At 42.6% G+C, this 19,826-nt stretch overlaps 1 protein-coding gene across 1 annotated transcript in view; it reads left to right on the top strand.

The window, feature by feature from the left end:
• Positions 1-4,392: 4,392 nt before the first annotated feature.
• LOC310766647 (ras-related protein Rab-10-like) overlaps positions 4,393-19,826 on the top strand; it is a 38,092-nt gene continuing 22,658 nt past the window's right edge. The window contains exon 1 of the mRNA XM_083623140.1: positions 4,393-4,639. Within this exon, the coding sequence (XP_083479266.1) occupies positions 4,498-4,639 (142 nt within the window). The 5' untranslated portion in view covers positions 4,393-4,497. The remainder of the gene's footprint in view (positions 4,640-19,826) is intronic.

Raw genomic sequence — 19,826 nt, 5'->3', positions numbered from 1 at the left:
AGATGTTTTGGGACTACAACTCCCATCATCCCTAGCTAACAGGACCAGTGGTCAGGGATGATGGGAATTGTAGTCTCAAAACATCTGGAGGGCCGAGTTTGCCTATGCCTTTCACCTATGTCCTTCCACCGTTCGGCTTCCATTCTTAGACCGAGGTAAATTTCGCAAACAGGGACACTACTTCCGGTTTTGCGGAGTTCGTAAACCGAATAGTTCGTAAACAGGGCTGTTCTTAAACCAAGTGTTATGTACTGAGTTGAATAGGAACCAAAATGCAGCAGTATGATTGGTCCTAGAACAATAGGATCCAAAATGCAGCAGTCTGATTGGTCCTAGAACAATAGGCTCCAAAATGCAGCAGTCTGATTGGTCCTAGAACAATAGGATCCAAAATGCAGCAGTCTGATTGGTCCTAGAACAATAGGATTCAGAATGCAGCAGTCTGATTGGTCCTAGAACAATGCAGCAGTATGATTGATCCACAGGAGCCACCCAATCCAGCTCCAGGTGGAAGTGAATCCACAACCTGATTGGCCTACAGGAGAATCCGGGAATTAGCCAATCACGTGCAGCCCATTGTGTAAATAATGTATATAAAGCAGATATTGTGGGGGAACTTCCATTCCTCCTCACCACTATGAGCTGAATAAAGAACATGAAATCCACTCTCGACTCCAAGTATATTTCACCAAGGTACCACTGTACTTCATTCCCCAGCAGAGTGGGAGAGCTTTGCACAGCTTCATAGGGCCCCCTTCAAGCTATTGACAAGAGAGGGAGTCCAGGTTTGCATCCTGAACATGGGACTCAGAGGTCAGGGGGATTGTTTCAACTCAGCTCTAACTGTAATTAAAGCACACTCTCTGGAGGGTATAATGCTAACCCCAAGTTACACAGGCTGCACAGGGATAGGTTGAGCAGATCCCCTTGCCCTGGCAGAACAAACATTTAAGTTGGTGTAGTGCAGAGCTTTCCAAACCATGTGTCGTGACACATGAGTGTGCTGACCTTGTGAATTTGCTCTCACTGTCCATACATCCTTGTCCATGTGGGCCTGTCTCAGGTGACCAACACAGCAATTTTAGTAATATAATTCTGCTATGTTATGTCTCTACATTCATTTACATTTGCCAGAAATATACTTGTATCTCTTAGGATTTCAACCCTTACTCCTTTAAAATGATTGCAGGATATGAAAAATGAGCCCCTTTCACCCCAAAAAATTAATTTCACCCATTACATTAAGAAGCAGGTCTGCACACTTTCTATCTTTCAAGGATTCTATGCCTGACTGCATTTATGTTCTCATTTAGCATCTCAAAATGGGCACTTTCTTTCAAGAAGGATTACTGCATGAATCACCTGCTTAGTTAATCTGACTTATTAGCATACTGTCACCCATTAACTGCATTATAACAACTATAGTTCTTACTATTCTCCACCACCACTCCAAAGCAGATTTCTCCAGGTTTGCAAGGGCATTTGTTGCTTTCTGCCTTTTGCAAACCCTGGTATTTACCAATCCAGCACAGTATCTGCTAATAATTTTGGAAGGGAAGGGATGAAATCATTATGAATATCCTGCAGAGCTCCCTCACATAGGCCATAATCTTTCCTGGTGATTTATTTGAAAATATTTTAAAATCAAGTCCTTAATATGGCAAGAAGCCACTTTGAAATCCAAGCAGTTCTCAGGCATCTCTTCAGACTCCAAAATAAAGACACGGAGGAGTAGAATTACAGATTTCTTTTTCTTATGTATGGTAATTCATAACAGGCAGATTGGAGCTAACATCCCTAGTAGGAAAATTAACCATTCAGAACATGATCTTATTGCTCACAAATATTTTAGGTGTATATTGCTATTCACAAGGGCACACACTTTAGAATTCATTTAAGATTTGTGGGTTCTTGGAAGCATGATTCCATTAGGTAAGCATGCATTACAAGCTAGGAATATGCTTCTTCATAGAGGTGATTCTGGAAACGGTAGGTGCATAAAAGATTAGGAGAGATGGGCAAAGCCAATGCCTGCAGTTCTGTCTGAAATTTTTATGGCGAGAACCAACTTCAAGAACATTTCAGTTGGATAGACTACAATCAGCCACTAAATCAATATACTGGCCCTTTAGATAAGTCATTTGATTTTCCAAAAGGATGAGAGATATTTCCATTGTCACATTTTTGTACAGTACTTGCATTTTTAAAAGAATGCAGAAGAACACTGGAAGCAGCCAAGTAGCTACTTTTACATCCCACTGTGCATGCACAAGCCACAAAATGGAATCCACTGGAAAAATTGGAGAGGTTAAAAATATATTATCCCCTTCACACATAGCTTACATGAAGGAGCTCTACATAGTTAAATGGATGGTGGGTCTGCAATAGGCAAACTTACACACGTAGACCTCTATACATGAAGGCTTCCACAACTGCTGGAAACCTAATCACACAGACTTCCAGCTACCACAGAAGTCTGTACGAATGTGTCGGCTTCTTCATTGCAGGCATCCATATGCAAGACAAGGATGTTGTCAGTGGAACTGGGCAAATTTGCAGTTTGACCACTGCATGGAGCCCCCTTCAAATTATTAATGTATGAAGGAGGCTACTGACCCTTCCTTCTGTCCAATATTTTCCTATCTTACATATATGAAGGTGGGGCCTTCCTATTCAGTTTCATAGAATCACAGAATTGTAGAGTGCAACTGTCAAATAACTTGTTAATAATCCTCCATTCTGAAGACAGATTCCAAGAGGGTCAAATCAAAATGTTCAGTTTCCTTTGAATGCCACCCCTGCACAAGTCAGTATGCCTTTGAGTTAGATTCTGTCCATATCTAAAGCAGTGGAGACTTTTTTTCTTTTTATTAATTTTCCCCCTGTCCCCACCCCCACTTTTCTGCAAAGCATACATATGCTAGAAACAGAAATAGTTTTGTAGGAACTATTTCTTTTTTCGATCTCTTTATCTACATACACGCACACACACATCTATACAAGAATGCAATGCCTAAAAACCTTTGCTTGCTATTGCAGCATATTTAGTCAACAGGTAATTGACATTATTGATCAGAACAATAAAAAAACTGGAAGAGTTTTTTTTTCAGGCCGAAGCTTAAGAGAAAAGGAAAGTGACTGGAGATTCAGGAGGGAAGGGTACAAAATCAAATAGAGTATTTTTGAGGGGTGGGAAAGAGACTAACACAGTGCATAATATTTCATAAGTTAGGAGATGTACGTTTAGAATGGTGTATCCCCTATGCCACTACGAAGAATACAGGATTCCCAAACTGACAACAGAACTCAGCGAAAGGAGGACAACTAAAGCTAATAACTTTTTAAGGAATGAGAGTGGAAATTAAGCTACTTTAGTTTTCAATACATTATTTAAAAACAAACAAACAAACCTGAAGCTGTAGCCATTCAGTTGCCTACCATTAATTGTCAAACCCCAAATAAGGATACATTACTTAACTTTTATCAAGTGAACATGTTGTGTTATGTTTTATTGCCAGTAAAACAACTCACAGAATTAGACATTAACTTCAAAACCATTAGGGTGATTCATTTCAACTTTTCCAAGTCCTAGCCATCATCCACCTTATGAAAGGAACAATGAACTGAAAAATTAAAAAATTCTCTAGGAGTACCTGTGATTTAATCAATTTCCACACTAATCGTGGCTTCCAATTCCAGCATTTCCCCTGTTACGTTATCTTTTAGATATGATCTAATAAGACAGATAATATAACCAGAGGAGCCTGGGTAGCTCAGTTGGTTAGTGTGTGGTGTTGATAACACCAAGGTTGCAGGTTTGATCCCCATATGGGACAGCAGCTGCTTAATCCTGCATTGAAGGATGGACTAGATGATCTGCAAGGTCCCTTCCAACTCTCATGATTCCGTGATCTATGAAAGAAGGACTTCAGTGCTTTTCCACTGAGCAGTGGTAACATGTAAGGCCACTTCAGTATTGGACCACATGCCTGGGAGTCCGGGCTGTGGCGCAAGGACTTGTGGATGGACTAGTCTACAACCACCATCACCCCCAACTAGTCCAGAACGGGTTGTCACATCCGCCGTCATGTCAATTCTCCCTCTGTGCTTATAGCAGCTGCGTGGTAGGCAGCCTGGAGCGGCTAGGGAGAGAGAGAGAGAGAGAGAGAGAGAGAGAGAGAGAGAGCGCACAGCTTGACCAGTTGAATTTCTGCCTGAGACACCACTGTTCAAAGGCACAGGGAGCCCTGCTCTGGGGCCATATAGTTAAGCAGCAAAACAGAAGTCGGCCCGCTGTTGTTGGGGGGAAATCCAGCTCCAATCTCTCGCGTAAGGCGAGGCTTGGCGACGCTTCGGAGAGGAAGGCGGCGGAGGAAGGGCGGGCCCTCCTTTGGCCGCGTGTCTGGAGGTGGAAAGGAGCGACGCCCGACGGGCAACTTTCGGTTCAGTACTGCGCCGGGAGCAGCTGCAGCCACTCCGCTCTCTGGTTCGTGGGCCATGGCTCAGCCGGAGAAAGTACTGCAGGCCAAGATAGTAATGGCCGGGGACTCCTACGTGGGGAAAAGCTCGATCCTGAGGCGATACACCGAGCTCTGCCCAACCAAGCCGTCTCCGCCCCCTTCCTATATCTCCACCGTCGGTGAGTAATCGCTCTTCCGCCTGCAGCTGCCATTCACTTGCCCGCCTCCTCCGCTTTCCTTTCTTATCTGCTCCACGTACCCCTTCTGGCAGCGCCCCACCCGCTGCCTGTGGGTTGGAAAATCAGTTTATTCCCTCTTATAATAAGGTGCGTGCGCGCGCACAGTCGTCGCATTGTAGTTTCATCTATAATGTAGCGTGCAGTCTTCCAGCTCACACAGAGTTCTGTCAGAAACTTCCAAGTCTGCCTGAAGATCTCTGTGAAGCTTGAAAACACTGCGTGGTAAAACTTCGCAGCTATTAATTCAATTCTCAAACCTTTTATTTAGCAAATCAATACAGAATTACCGCCTTCCCAGTGACACAAAACATTTGTCAAATGAAAGAGGCAAAGCAGACTAAGGTTACATCTCTAGATCACCTCTCCAGACGTCTGCAATGTGTTTTAACGACAAAAAAGGTGCGCTCCTGGTTATTCCCCAATACAGTGGTACCTCGGGTTAAGTACTTAATTCGTTCCGGAGGTCCGTTCTTAACCTGAAACTGTTCTTAACCTGAAGCACCACTTTAGCTAATGGGGCCTCCCGCTGCTGCTGAGCTGCCAGAGCACAATTTCTGTTCTCATCCTGAAGCAAAGTTCTTAACCCGAGGTACTATTTCTGGGTTAGCGGAGTCTGTAACCTGAAGCGTATGTAACCCGAAGCATATGTAACCCAAGGTACCACTGCAATAGAAAATGTATTACCTCTAACTCTAGTTTCCATTTGGGGATGCAGAGTTGACCTAGGAACTGCTGGCGGAGATCAACATATAGTTTACATTTAAGAACCATATGTGTAAGAGCTGCCACCTGATGGTCTTCACATGGGCAAATTCTTTCTCCTTCCACCATTCCCGAGAACCTTCCCCATAGGAGGTTTGAAGGATTTGAATTAAACCTGGCCAGTGAAAATGTCCTTCTTTCCTGAGGATTAAGTAAAAATTCAAGATCATGGAGGTTAATTTCATGTGCCCAAGAAAGTTGAAAGTTAAGAGGGGAACATGTTTTCTCTGCTGCTGCTGTTAGTTCCTGGCGTTCAGTGTCCCACAACCTATTTTTTATTATAGCCTTGGCAGATGGTGGGGACAACGATCGCAAAAATTCCACTGACAGCCCAAGTTGCTGTACCTTTACGTTAAACTGTTGTAGCCCTGGGGAAAGAAAGGGATCTAGCAAAACTTTACTAAGGTGAGGATCTTTATCTGTTGTGATTCAGATGTTTAACCAGCATGTAAGAAATCTTGCCCAGGCTATGGTCTCTACCTTGTGTTGACCTCCCTCTAGACACAAGGCTGCATAGGGTACACAACGTGGGGCAGCAAAAATCTTAAAAAGGAAAGCTGCCTGCACTCGTTCTACCAGCTGGGTAAACCCTGGCAGCCAGACTGGAATTTCGTAGAGCAACTGAGCTATACCTTTGGCGTTGAAGACCTTGAGGTTAGAGAGGATATGTGAATTACCTCTTGTTATAAAGAAACGCATTATGGCATGCATAGACATCTTACTGGCATTCACCACCGTTGCATGGTGCAAGGACCATAGAAGCCTATGGTGGAATGTGATTCCCAGGTAGTTGAATTCGAATACCTGCTGGATAGGTTTTCCACCAAATACCCAGCTATAACTTTTGTGTGAATTCCCAAAAACCATTGTTTTGCTTTTATCAAAGTTCATGCACAATTTCATTCTGGACAGATAGTCAATACAGGAATTTAACAAACATTTTAGGCCAATTCTTGTCCGTGAAAGCAAAATCAGATCATCTGCGTATAGAAGGATGGGAATGCTTGATGCATTGAGTTTTGGGCTGTGGGCATCCACCTGTTTTAGTAAAGAAGCGAGGTTGTTAAGAAAAAGGTTAAAAAGAGAGGGAACGAGTACACAGCCCTGCTTTACTCCTCTGTTTATAATGACAGGGTCTATCATTACATTCCCTGGTGTTGTTCTTATGTGACAGGTGTTCTTTGTGTAAAGCTTTTTGATCAAGTAATCTAGGTTCTAGGCCCATTGTCTCCAGTTTTGACCATAACAGTCCCCTGTTGACAGTGTCAAAAGCAGCCTTGATATCAAGGAAGGCCACATAAAGACATTCTTTATGAAGCCGTGTGTACTTGGTGGCTAAATGAGATAACACCAAACAGTTGCGTAAAGTACCGTAGATTTCCCTGGCCTGCACCCTGCCTGCTCTGGACCTATGATGTTATTCCCATCAAGCCAAGTAGTTAGTTTATTTAACAGATGTTTAGCATACAATTTCCCAATGTTTGACAGTAGACTTATTGGCCGATAACTGGATGTCAGCTTTTTGCCACCCTTTTTAAAGATTGGGATAATTATAGATTGCTGCCATGAGTTAGGTATGGTACCAGATCTATCTATCGTATGAATAGTTCCGCTAGTATCAGAGCCCACCACTCTGGCTTGGCTTTGATCAGTTCAGATGGAATAGCATCAGGGCTATTAGCATTTACAGTGGCTTCTCAAGTTTGGGTCTGGCACCCACGGACCCTCCTCAAAACCCACCTTTTCTGTGAAGCCCTTGACACAACCATAAGCGTAGCCAGGGGGGGCAGGGGGCAGCTGCCCATCCCCCATCAAGAAAAACACATCACTAACTGAGGTTCTGCCACCCCCCAACAAAAGCCTGCCCCCCTAACAAAGATCCTGGCTATTCCCATGAGCACAACCCCTATACACATAGCTACTGTAAGCATGTGCAACAGGCTTCATTCAACACACTGGCAGTTACTTCCAAGTAAATACATGCAGAATCATACTGTGAAGCAATCAAGTATTTCCTCTATTTAACTTTGCTTTCCTGTGTTTCCTGTATCAGTTTTAATAGTCAGGGCCATTTAGAGAAGTGTAACTACTTGGCAGATTGCACCTGGAAACTAGACTCAGTGGAAGTGTGCCTGTGAGTGTGTGTGTGTGTTTTAAACATTGTGGGAAGTTATAATGTAAGTAGTTTAGCATTACATGCCACTACTTTTGTGAATTAATAATCCACATTATGTATTGTATAGCAACAGAGGACACACTTCATGGATTTTAAGTGTACAATATAAGTACATGAGGTGTACATTGTCACACTGGAATGTGCTATATGCATGTATTCCACATGAACATGTGATTGCAAGCTCCCTGAATATTCAAGTGTATAAGGTAAAGGGACCCCTGACCATTAGGTCCAGTCATGGATGACTCTGGGATTGCGGCGTTCATCTCGCTTTATTGGCCGAGGGAGCTGGCGTAGAGCTTCCGGGTCATGTGGCCAGCATGACTAAGCCGCTTCTGGCGAACCAGAGTAGCACACGGAAACGCCGTTTACCTTTCCACTGGGGCGGTACCTGTTTATCTACTTGCACTTTGTGCTTTCGAACTTCTAGGTTGGCAGGAGCAGGGACTGAGCAACAGGAGCTCACCCCGTCGCGGGGATTTGAACTGCCGACCTTCTGATCGGCAAGCCCTAGGCTCTGTGTTTTAACCCACAGCACCAACCGCGTTCCATTCAGGTGTATAGTACATGTGAAATAGTGCTTTTGGACTAAGATGCCAACAAGCAAGCGCAAAAAGTCCTCATGCAGTAGTGCCCTAATACGGGTCACGTCAAATGTTATTTATGTAAAGTACACACCATGACTAATTCAAGTGTTGTGAAATAGTGATGGTCAAATGTTATTTATGTAAAGTACACACCATGACTAATTCAAGTGTTGTGAAATAGTGATGGTCAAATGTTACTTATGTAAAGTACACACCATCACTAATTCAAGCGTTGTGAAATCGTGATGGTCAAATGTTATTTATGTAAAGTACACACCATCACTAATTCAAGTGTTGTGAAATAGTGATGGTGTGTACTTTACATAAATAACATTTGACGTGACCCGTATTAGGGCACTACTGCATGAGGACCTTTTATGCTTGCTTGTCGGCATGTTTGTCCAAAAGCAGAATTGTGGAAAGCTGTACAGTGGTGCCCCGCAAGACGAATGCCTCGCAAGACGGAAAACCCGCTAGACGAAACGGTTTTCCGTTTTGGAGGTGCTTCGCAAAATGAATTTCCTATGGGCTTGCTTTGCAAGACGAAAATGTCTTGCGAGTTCCTGCGGGTTTTTTTTCCCTCCCCCCCCCCTTTTTCCCAAGCCGCTAAGCCGCTTATCAGCTGATCCGCTAAGCCGCTTATCAGCTGATCCGCTAAGCCGCTTATCAGCTGATCCGCTAAGCCCGCTAAGCCGCTAATAGCGCTAATCCGCTAAGCAACTAATGGGCTTGCTTCGCAAGATGAAAAAACCACAAGATGAAGAGACTCGCGGAACGGATTCTTTTCCTCTTGCGAGGCACCACTGTACTTGCAAATAACGGTGTGTTGTAGTGCAGGGATATCTGCACCTACATTGTTTCTTCTGTGTGTAGTTTGGCCACCCTGTGGATAGCCTGAAGTTATTATCATTCTCTACATGAATAGGTGGAAGGAGCCATTGATCATGGGTGCTCTGTAGCCTGTGGGGATCAAAGGTACTGAATTATTTTAAAATCCACAAAGAAAACTAGCTAACCTCAGGTTTTATTTCTCTAAGATAATACTGAGGTTGCAATGTTTAGCCATAATGTTCATCCCATAAGGAGTGCAGCTGGTTGGGAGAACATCTTCATTTGAAGCAGAAGGCCCCTGGTTCAATTCCTGGCATATCTAGGTAGAGCTAGGAGAGACTCCTGTCTGAATTCCTGGAGACCCTCTGCCAGTCAGCATAGGTAGACCAAGGGTAGTCAACAGGGTGCCCTTCAAATGCTGCTGGACTGCCGCTCCCATCAGTCTTGAGCATCAGTCAAGTTGGCTGGGGCTGATGGGAGACCAACAACATCTGGAAGCTGCCATACCTGTAGAAAAAATACTAAGCTAGATGAACCAATGGTCTGACTCTGCATAAGAGTCTATGTTCTTCCTGGCTTCTTGCATGATTAGTGAACATCTGCAGAGGGAACTTTTGTGTTTTCAGTGGAAGCTCCTTACACATTTGACAGTGCTGATCTCTTGTGCAGCCCCAGCTGTACTGTGTTGCTTCTTACAACTATAGTGCCCGAAGAGGACTTAATTCTATAGACATCTGAGCAATTAATCCTTTCAACTCTCATGTCCAGCTTGGATGTCTATGGACATTTCGTTGCCCAGGAGAATCAAGATCAGATTAAACCAAGGACTGAAATGCTTGCACTTTGTGTCTGTGATTAATTTGGGGAATTATTGTTGTGACTGGCACGTACAAAAAAAGTGTGTGTGTGTGTGTGTGTGTGTGTGTGTGTGTGTGTGTGTTTTCAGCTACTTGAATTATTTTTAAAAGGACTGGTTGTAGTGGAAGATTCCCAGGGCTTATCATCTTTCCTTAGGCCTTTCATAGAATCATAGAGTTGGAAGAGACCACAAGGGCCATCGAGTCCAACCCCCTGCCAAGCAGGAAACACCATCAGAGCACTCCTGACATATGGTTGTCAAGCCTCTGCTTAAAGACCTCCAAAGAAGCTGACTCCACCACACTCCTTGGCAGCAAATTCCACTGTCGAACAGCTCTTACTGTCAGGAAGTTCTTCCTAATGTTTAGGTGGAATCTTCTTTCTTGTAGTTTGGATCCATTGCTCCGTGTCCGCTTCTCTGGAGCAGCAGAAAACAACCTTTCTCCCTCCTCTATGTGACATCCTTTTATATATTTGAACATGGCTATCATATCATAGCCTCCTCTTCTCCAGGCTAAACATGCCCAGCTCCCTTAGCCGTTCCTCATAAGGCATCGTTTCCAGGCCTTTGACCATTTTGGTTGCCCTCCTCTGGACACGTTCCAGTTTGTCAGTGTCCTTCTTGAACTGTGGTGCCCAGAACTGGACACAGTACTCCAGGTGAGGTCTGACCAGAGCAGAATACAGTGGCACTATTACTTCCCTTGATCTAGATGCTATACTCCTATTGATGCAGCCCAGAATTGCATTGGCCTTTTTAGCTGCCACGTCACACTGTTGGCTCATGTCAAGTTTGTGGTCAACCAAGACTCCTAGATCCTTTTCACATGTACTGCTCTCAAGCCAGGTGTCACCCATCTTGTATTTGTGCCTCTCATTTTTTTTGCCCAAGTGCAATACTTTACATTTCTCCCTGTTAAAATTCATCTTGTTTGTTTTGGCCCAGTTCTCTAATCTGTCAAGGTCGTTTTGAAGTCTGATCCTGTCCTCTGGGGTGTTAGCCACCCCTCCCAGTTTGGTGTCATCTGCAAATTTGATCAGGATGCCCTTGAGTCCATCATCCAAGTCGTTGATAAAGATGTTGAACAAGACCGGGCCCAAGACAGAACCCTGTGGCACCCCACTAGTCACTCTTCTCCAGGATGAAGAGGAACCATTGATGAGCACCCTTTGGGTTCGGTCAGTCAGCCAGTTACAAATCCACTGAGTGGTAGCATAGTCAAGACCTCATTTTACCAGCTTCTTTACAAGAATATCATGGGGCACCTTGTCAAATGCCTTGCTGAAATCAAGGTAGGCTACATCCACTGTGTTCCCTTCATCTACCAGGCTTGTAATTCTGTCAAAAAATGAGATCAGGTTAGTCTGACATGACTTATATTTCAGAAATCCATGCTGACTATTGGTGATCACAGCATTCCTTTCTAGGTGCTCACAGACTGTTTGCTTAATGATCTGCTCCAGAATCTTCCCTGGTATTGATGTCAGACTGACTGGGCGGTAATTATGTGGGTCCTCTCTTTTCCCCTTTTTGAAAATAGGGACAACATTTGCCCTCCTCCAGTCTGCCGGGACTTCGCCTGTTTCTGTGAGGATGACCTCAGACAGCCAAACCCATTGGGTTGGTGAAGAAATCTCTTTGAAAGGAGGGAAGCAATATTACCCATTGCATGTTGCATCCTGTTGTTCTACTTCTAATAGTAGAAATATTTATTTATGTTCCTTTTAGAAATGTTGTGGGCAACAACTTGTAATACACAGTGTGCTGGGAAAACATGTTCCTCATGCCAATGTCCATTGCTGCCCTTGCTGTTCATGTTTTATTTTCTCTCAGCAGTCTGGGGCCTTCAAATCACAAGGAGTGTTTCCCTTCCTTCTGGTGTGATCTTCTTAAATATACTGTTTATACATCTTGTTTATTAATAATAATTCACTGCCATCAGTGTAATGGCGTTTTGCAGATTTCCATAAGCAAAGTCCCTTCCCCCAAGGACCTTACTGTCTAAATTTTGATAGCAACAACTGAGAAAGGGAAAACAAAGAGTAATAATGGATGTATGCTTTTAAGCATGGTTACAACTGAGCATGGCTAAGTATTTACTGTTATAGCCGTAATGTATATTTTAATAGACTCAGGTAAGTGTAGTATTGTAGAGTTGGAAGAGATCCACAAGGGTCATCTAGTCCAACCCCCTGCAATGCAGGAATCACAGCTAAAACTGATGGTGGTTTTAGCTAAGGGCTACAGTCCAACAGGTTTGGTGATACTTAAGATTACTGAATTAACTAAATTAAGTTCAACTGATTCTGTCCTGGGTTGTGGTCATGACTTTTAAAAAAAGTAAATGTGTTTTTCATATTGGGAATCACTCTCATTCCCCTCTTATTTTTAAGTGGCATATGAATATGTAAATGCAACAGGTACCGGGTATTTACATTAAAATTATACTGAAAAATCCTCTTGTATACTGAGTAGTACTTTGGGCATCCTGAAGTCCCACTGATTTCCATTTGATTTGTCAAACTGAATAAAAATGTCAGAATCTTTATGAGAGGTAGATGAGTTAAGGCTAGATTCCGTCAATCTAGTGTAAATATGCTAACGAAGCTCTGCTCTTTATAGTCAACCCCATCTGGAAGTTTACAGTTTAAAGCAGCTGCCATCAGACCATTGATTCTGAGAAAGAAAGTGTCCTCTTCCTCTGGGAGCAAGGGAAGAACGAATAGGCCCATCCTCTGTGAAAAAGGGTAATCAGAAAGAATTGGCAGTCAGTTCTCTGATGGGAGAAAGAACAGGACATGTATTGAAACCAGACTGTGCCACTGTAATGCTATTAAACAACTCTGTGTAACCACAGTGAAGAAACGCAGAAGCAAATGGTATTCTAATTCATACTGGAGAATGAAATGGGTTTTTTGCTGCGTGGACTGAGATAGTCTTCTCATGCATGAATATGTGTTGGGTTCAGAATGGGAGGAACTATAACTTGGCTGAGTTATAGAAAATGACTGGTCGCTTCACACAGGCAACTTTGGGTCAGTGTTTTTCAGCCGGGTGGTTTTTCACCACTATCCAGATGATTGGATCATAGAATTGTAGAGTTGGAAGGGACCGCAAGGGTCATTTAGTCCAACACCCGGCAATGCTGGAATATTTTGCCCAATGTGGGGCTCGAACACACAGCCCTGAGATTAAGAGCCTCATCCTCTATCAGCCAAGCTGTCATCTGAAGCAGTTGTCTCAAGTACAGATCACAAATTATACATGCCGCTGGTTGACCCATATTAGGAAGGTTTGCAGCAGTAGACAAAATGGCAGTTTGTATGCAAACTTTGCTGTTCAGACAATCCTTTCGCTATGAGCACAGTGCAATCTGGCATGTAGAATCGTCATGCAAATTGACCAACCGGGTTGATTTGTATATATTCTTATTTGAATTCACATTCCGTTTGTGCCATTTTCCTGGGGGACCAGATTGGATATTAGGGGTTCCTTATAGAAACCAAGAAGCAGTATCTAGTTCTCCCTCCATGTGCACAGATCCTGATTTACCACACCATATCAACATTCTGTTAATTTTAGGATTATTAATAGGAGAGTAACAGAAACATCAATGTTTCAGCTGAAGAAACTGCAATTGAAGGTGGCAGGGGTTTTTTTTATCTCCTGATTTATAGGCCTTCCTGATATCTTTGCCCAGTCAATGTTCCCCAGAAACTGTTGGTTTTGAGAAAGACAGTTTTAATGTAATGGGAAAATAATAAATTGGGGGGGGGGAGGGAATATATGTTGAGTACTGTGAGACTTCAGCAGAAGATGAACAATCAATTAGAGAACAATTCTAGAAAAGGTTGCCAGATTATATTACATTTCTCAAATTTATTCTTCCTGTAATACATGATTCATTCTTTAATGTACAGGTCTAAAAGGTCTCCAACCCAATTTTCAGTTTGAAGTGCAGAACATGATTTCTAGAACTATAAAACAACACTCCTGCAGCAAAGTGATGCTATGGGTGTCCTAAAATGTGATTAAATGAGAATTCCATCTTTAGGAACAAAACTAAATTATATCTGGTCATGAAATATTTTCAAGAAGACTTGATAACATATGTCATGGGCTGGCTAGGCATGGAGAAATGGTGGGAGACACCAGCTGGGGAACTCCCAAGGGAAGAAGGCTCAGAGCCCAGGGATTGGTGGTGGGGTGACACAGAGTGGTCAGAGGGAGCAGACTGGGAGGAGAATATGTTGGAAGCTGAAGAGGTAACAGGGTTTAGTGAGCAGGGAGACTCTACGGCACAGAAAAGTACAGAATTGGAGTCAGAAGCTAAAGCAAGAGAAGAGGGAGGCCAAGAGGCAGAGATGAGTCAAGCTGGTGAAGAAGCCAGGGAGCTTCTCCCTCCTGCTGCGACGCATTACTTTGCATCTCTTTATATGAGCAAAATATAGTCTTGGTCATAGCAACTCAAGTCATCTCATGAGGAAAATCTGAAGTTTCAGAGGGAATTAATGTTTCTGTGGCTGAAATCCATGGATTTTGGTTCATGTGTTACACTAGTAAACAATATAAAAAGGGAAAGCAGCAAATGAAGCAGGGTGATGAAAAGTACCTTTTAAATCAGGAGTGGAGAACCTGTGGCCCTCTGGGTGTTAGACTACAACTCCCATCAGCCAGCATGGCCAATGATTATGGATGATGGGAGTTGTAGTCCAACAACATCCTGAAGGCCAGAGGTTTCCTATCCTTGTTTTAAATCTACAGCAAAAAAAAGTCAGAAGATACTACTGATGGAATACTTGTAAAACTAAATATCTGTCATGTTTATCTATAGCGAATTTCACATTACCAAGATGAGTACCAATAACATAGTTTTGTTCCACATTAATACTAGTGAAATGCCGATTTGGATGGGTAAGTGGAGGATCATCTGTAAATCACAGGACCACTGCAAGGGCAGTGCCACGCCCAAAGGGAGGCAGTGCCACTCCTAGAGGTCCCTGATAGCTGAGCACCTGTTGATGCTTCTTTCTTTCTCTGCTCAAGCTTAACCACTGCTCAGGCTGCTTTTACTTGTGAAGCACCATAGATGCCCTGCTGCTCTTGACGTGCTGTGGTGGAAGCTGCTCTGCTGGATTCTTATGGAGAAAGAAAAATATATCCACCCATGCAGTCCAGCCAGGGAATGGAGGCTCAGTCCCACCTAGGTCATTCTGAGTGGTGGAGACTATCACATTCTGTCAGCATGGCGACTAGAATAACAAGCCAGGGGAAGGATGGACCTGGAATTGAGCAAAAGGTGGAAGTAATCCTACAGGAGCCTTCCCCAACCTGGTGCCCTCTAGATATTTCGGAATACAGCTCCCATCAGCCCCAGCCAGCACAGTTGTGGCAGGGGAAGGCTATCCTAGACTACTGGGTCGATTCCACCCCTCTGCTTTGCATGGCTCCATTCTTCTCATTTGCCCAGTCCTACCCTTTTTCCTGGTTCTGCTGGGGCGTGGCCAAGAGATTGTTTCTAAGAAACTGTATAATAAATATAATAAAATGAGTTCATTTGGATTTGAAATGAAGGGGCACAAACAAGCAGCATTTTCATTAAACAGGACTGTAACGGTTATAACCAAGAAAGCATTTCAATGTTATAGTAGATAAAAATCAGAATATTTCGTACTCTAAAGTAATCATATTGGCAATATCATCCAGAGCTAATTCTTTAAGGTTTTAGATACAGCAGCTTTGTGCATGCCTTGGACTGAGCAAGGCTTTTCAGCTAGGCTTGATGTTTAAAAGCCCTATTATGTGACTAGCTTTAAAATCCTTTTTTGCAAATTGTTTTCCAGCTAAGGCACAGCTAAGACTGGGTGTGCGCGGGTGAAAATCTGCAGATTGCTTGTGCATTGCCGTGTAGCCAATGTAAAAGCAATCTGCATCACGTACATCTGTTGTACGTCAGTTACATAGCAATGCACAACCAAACTGCAGAATCTACACTATAGACTGGAACACTTGCTGATGTGATTGCTGTGCTCACATCAGCATGGTGTCAGGATCAGTGTTAGTGCAGGGTCGTCCCATGTGATGCTATCTGTGATTTTAAAAGTATAATGCACTTGCTGACTTTTCACCCCCCCCCCTTTCTGCCAGGAAGGGGAGAGTGACAGAGTTTTTTGAAATTGGTTGGAACCCAAGCTGTGATTCCTTTATTGAGGAAGCATTGTTGAGTCTATGGCTAGTGCATTTAATTCCCTGTCTCCATATGGATAAAAGTAATGGCCACAACTTCTTGTAGCCTTAGCTGGCTATTACATTTTGCTTGCTGGGAAATACTGGGTATAGCTATAGTGGCTGCCAGTTGCCACTGCCAGTTGCCGAATGCGATTGCTACCTCCCCCAGATGAACAGGCAAGAGTCAAAATATATCTATACTAGGAGAATTTCAAGACTGAAGAGGAATTCTGTGCACCTAGTTCGTATATTCTCTAGGCATAAATCTTACAGTATCTTGCAGACAAATGGGGCATGTTGCAATTGTGCAACCTTTGTGAATACAACCAATATTCATAGCAAGAGCTCAGATCCAACTCAAAAGGTGTATCTTTGGAAGAAGGCAGATCAGTTCTCTAAAGAGCACATATTTCCAGTTCTTTCCACTCCCAGTTCCTATTCCCATGTCCCCCTCCCACCCCCAGTGTGTAGTTGGGAAGTCGTTGATCTGGGTGAAATAAGAATCCCCTCTCTTTTGCCCTGGTGCAAAGGACTACAGAGTGATGAAGATACAATATGGTAAAATGTCATTTCTCAGTACTTACAATGCTTTTTCCCCTCATAGTTTGGACATTTCAGGTCCTGCTCACAACCCCAGAATTATAGTTGCAAGTTGGTAGTTTGCTGGCGATATTGGGAGGGTTGCAACTGTGGATAGTAGCATTTAGTTGTTCAAGATTTGCTTTTCTTAAAAAATAAAAAAAATGCATTCACAGTAAATTTTCATTGAAAGCACTTTATTCAGCACTTAAACTCTCAGGGATGGTTGCCCTTCTTCCTCTTCAATTATGCAGTTTTTGTGAATTATAAGCAGCTATAGTTTTCTAATTAAACTTATACGGATCATAAGGCAGACTCATCACATTGAGAATAGCAGACTATAAAGAATAACTGTTTTTGTTTAAACAATGGCACCTCATTGAACACCAGGGGAAAAGTTTATGGGGGGGAAAAGATTTGCATGTCCAAGTGAACATGGAGATGCCTAACCAAATAAGTTTTGAAATAGTTCCATGACATATTTCCTTGCAATGGATTTCCTTGTAGTGCTTTCAGATACTGTGTACAAGTTACTCACAGAGGTCTCAGAGTGCTTCGGAAGCAAAACTTAACTTTTAAAGTGGTGGGAAAAGATCCTAAAGAAAACTCCTTATGACTTGGCTGTCAAAGTAAAAGTAAGACTCTTTTTTTACCTCTTGCTAAAATATAAAAATGTTCAAATAAATATCGTTCATTTCACTTCATCATAGGATTCGAAGTAGCTTTACTCCAACTTATTTTCTGCTTCATATGTCTTAATTAAGGACTAAAGGGAATATTCTTTCCATTTGCATGGCTGCAAAATGTTTAACTGATTTTGTTTTTCTACAGTTGTCAGATGATTTCACCTTTTCTCTTTCTTTTTTGTATCCAAATGAGTCCTTTCTTAAGATTGACATGGGTTTGATAAACAATCGGTACCTATCAGGGTAGCCAATAGCTTACCACTGAGAAATTCCAAAACTACACATTGTACAGTGGTACCTCGGGTTACAGACGCTTCAGGTTACAGACTCCGCTAACCCAGAAATAGTACCTCAGGTTAAGAACTTTGCTTCAGGATGAGAACGGAAATCGTGCAGCGGTGGCACGGCGGCAGTGGGAGGCTCCATCAGCTAAAGTGGTACCTCAGGTTAATAGTTTCAGGATAAGAATGGACCTCCAGAACGAATTAAGTCCTTAACCTGAGGTACCGCTGTATTGCTACATGCATGTTGCTTATTGATTTTAGAGTTAAAATCCCAAGGTCTTCTTCAGTGTCCGTTAGCCCTCAGCTGCCTAGTCTTTGTGTAAAATACAGAAAGGAGGATGTGTGTCTCTCCAAGTAGGGCTCCCAGATTCCAGGACTTCCATGCATCACCAGCGCTCTGTTTCTACTGAAAGCCTGGCTGATGGAGCTCAGCACATTGAGGGTGCCATCTGGGCTTCAGTACCAGATGACTGAGTGCTCAGCTGATTTCAAGGGCAAATCAGTGCCCACTCGGATCAAGGAAACCCTTTCCTCAAGGCTTGCTCCTTAGTACGTCTCACTGAGGACACTGCCTTGGTTTCTGCTCTCTTTCCACAATTGTTCCATTGGATTTGATTCCTGCCTCAACTATATACACTTGCCTTTGGCCCTCTCGGCTCCTGCTTGGCACCTTGACTCCTAGTCAAGGTTGGCCTCCTCGGCTCCTGCTTGGCACCTTGACTCTTTGGAACAGTCACCTAATTCTGGCTCAAGTAGATTGACAGCCAGCTCACCCATCCACCTCATTCGTGGAGCCTGACAACCTGCAGACCAGCCCATTCAGTGGTCTGTCACTTAAGATTTGTAAGCTCTCTGCAGACAGAGACGTTCTGACACCCTCCAGCATTTCATTTCTTTTGTGCTACCAGAATATATCAACCAGTGGGATCAAGCAAGAGACTTCTGCATTCCCTTCTTCAGCTTTTGACCTCTGTCTGTCTTATTTGAGGAAGTTCCAGTGTTACTCAAGAAAGTTGTTTTTTCCTCCCTTTCTTCAATCTGTAAGACAGATTTGTTGTAGGCCCACTTATACCGAACAGATAGCACAACCTGAAAATTCTGGCTTCCACAGAAACTTTTAGTGTGCTCGATACCCACTTTAGCTGAGAACCAATTGCATCAACAGTGTGTTCATGATACAATGAATGATTATAAAATCCTGAAAAGCTTTATTAGAATTGGGTTTGGATTGTTGTGTCCCATGCTTGTGATACTTTGAAGAAGCTAGGATGAAAATGCAGGCAAAAACAATGTAATCAAATAGCATTTGTCTGGCTAGTAATCAAGCCTACTTTTGTTATCATGGCCATATAATACTATGGCTTAATTTTATCAGCAGTGCGGTGGGCTTTGGCCCTGCAATTCTCATCCCCCTCCCCACAGCCTTGTCCATTTGTGAAATTTGTTTGAAATTTTATATAAAGCTATGAATAACTCATGCATGCAATACTTATTGACTTCTGTTTTTCACTAACATTCATTGACCTTTTAGGTCAATAAATGTAAAGTTGATTTAAGAAGTCAATATGCCTTATTTTAATTTAGATTAAATTTTCATCTGATTCAGCACTCTCTAGTTCTCTTTTTATAAATAAAATGCTCATGTCAATTTATTATTAAAATTTATGTCAAATATAAAATGTTTTCATGTAGGACTGGAAATCCCCAGCTGAGTTATTATTTTTAAGCATTTCCAGCTCAGTGTTTTGAAAGTGACCTTCCTGTGCTCAGCTGCATATCATGCCCCTTTCCAGTGCCTTTCCAGTTATTGTACAGAAGGTATACAGACATAAAATTGTATTGCAAGCTCTATGTGAAAAGAGAAATTTCCCTCTCTTAAATGTTGTTTATAGATGTGGGCATATAAGTGAATTTGGCTAAAGTAATGATCCTTCTAGATTTTCATTTTACGAAATAAATCCAATAAATTAGGTTTTTTACACTGAAGCTTTAGTGAGATTTCATCAACCCTTAGGTTTGAACTACATAATACTTTTTTAAAAAAAAAAGAACAATCTTTTAAATTCTGCAGCAGTTTGCTTCAAATGGTTGCAAAGTCTCTTCCATAGAGGGCAAGGTAAGAGTTCTTTCTAAAC

This window comes from Podarcis filfolensis, assembly GCF_964270895.1.
Source record: "Podarcis filfolensis genome assembly, chromosome: 7".
Taxonomy (NCBI): Eukaryota; Metazoa; Chordata; class Lepidosauria; order Squamata; family Lacertidae; genus Podarcis; species Podarcis filfolensis.
Note: the sequence above shows the minus strand (reverse complement) of the source record. Positions and strands in the feature narration are given on the sequence as shown.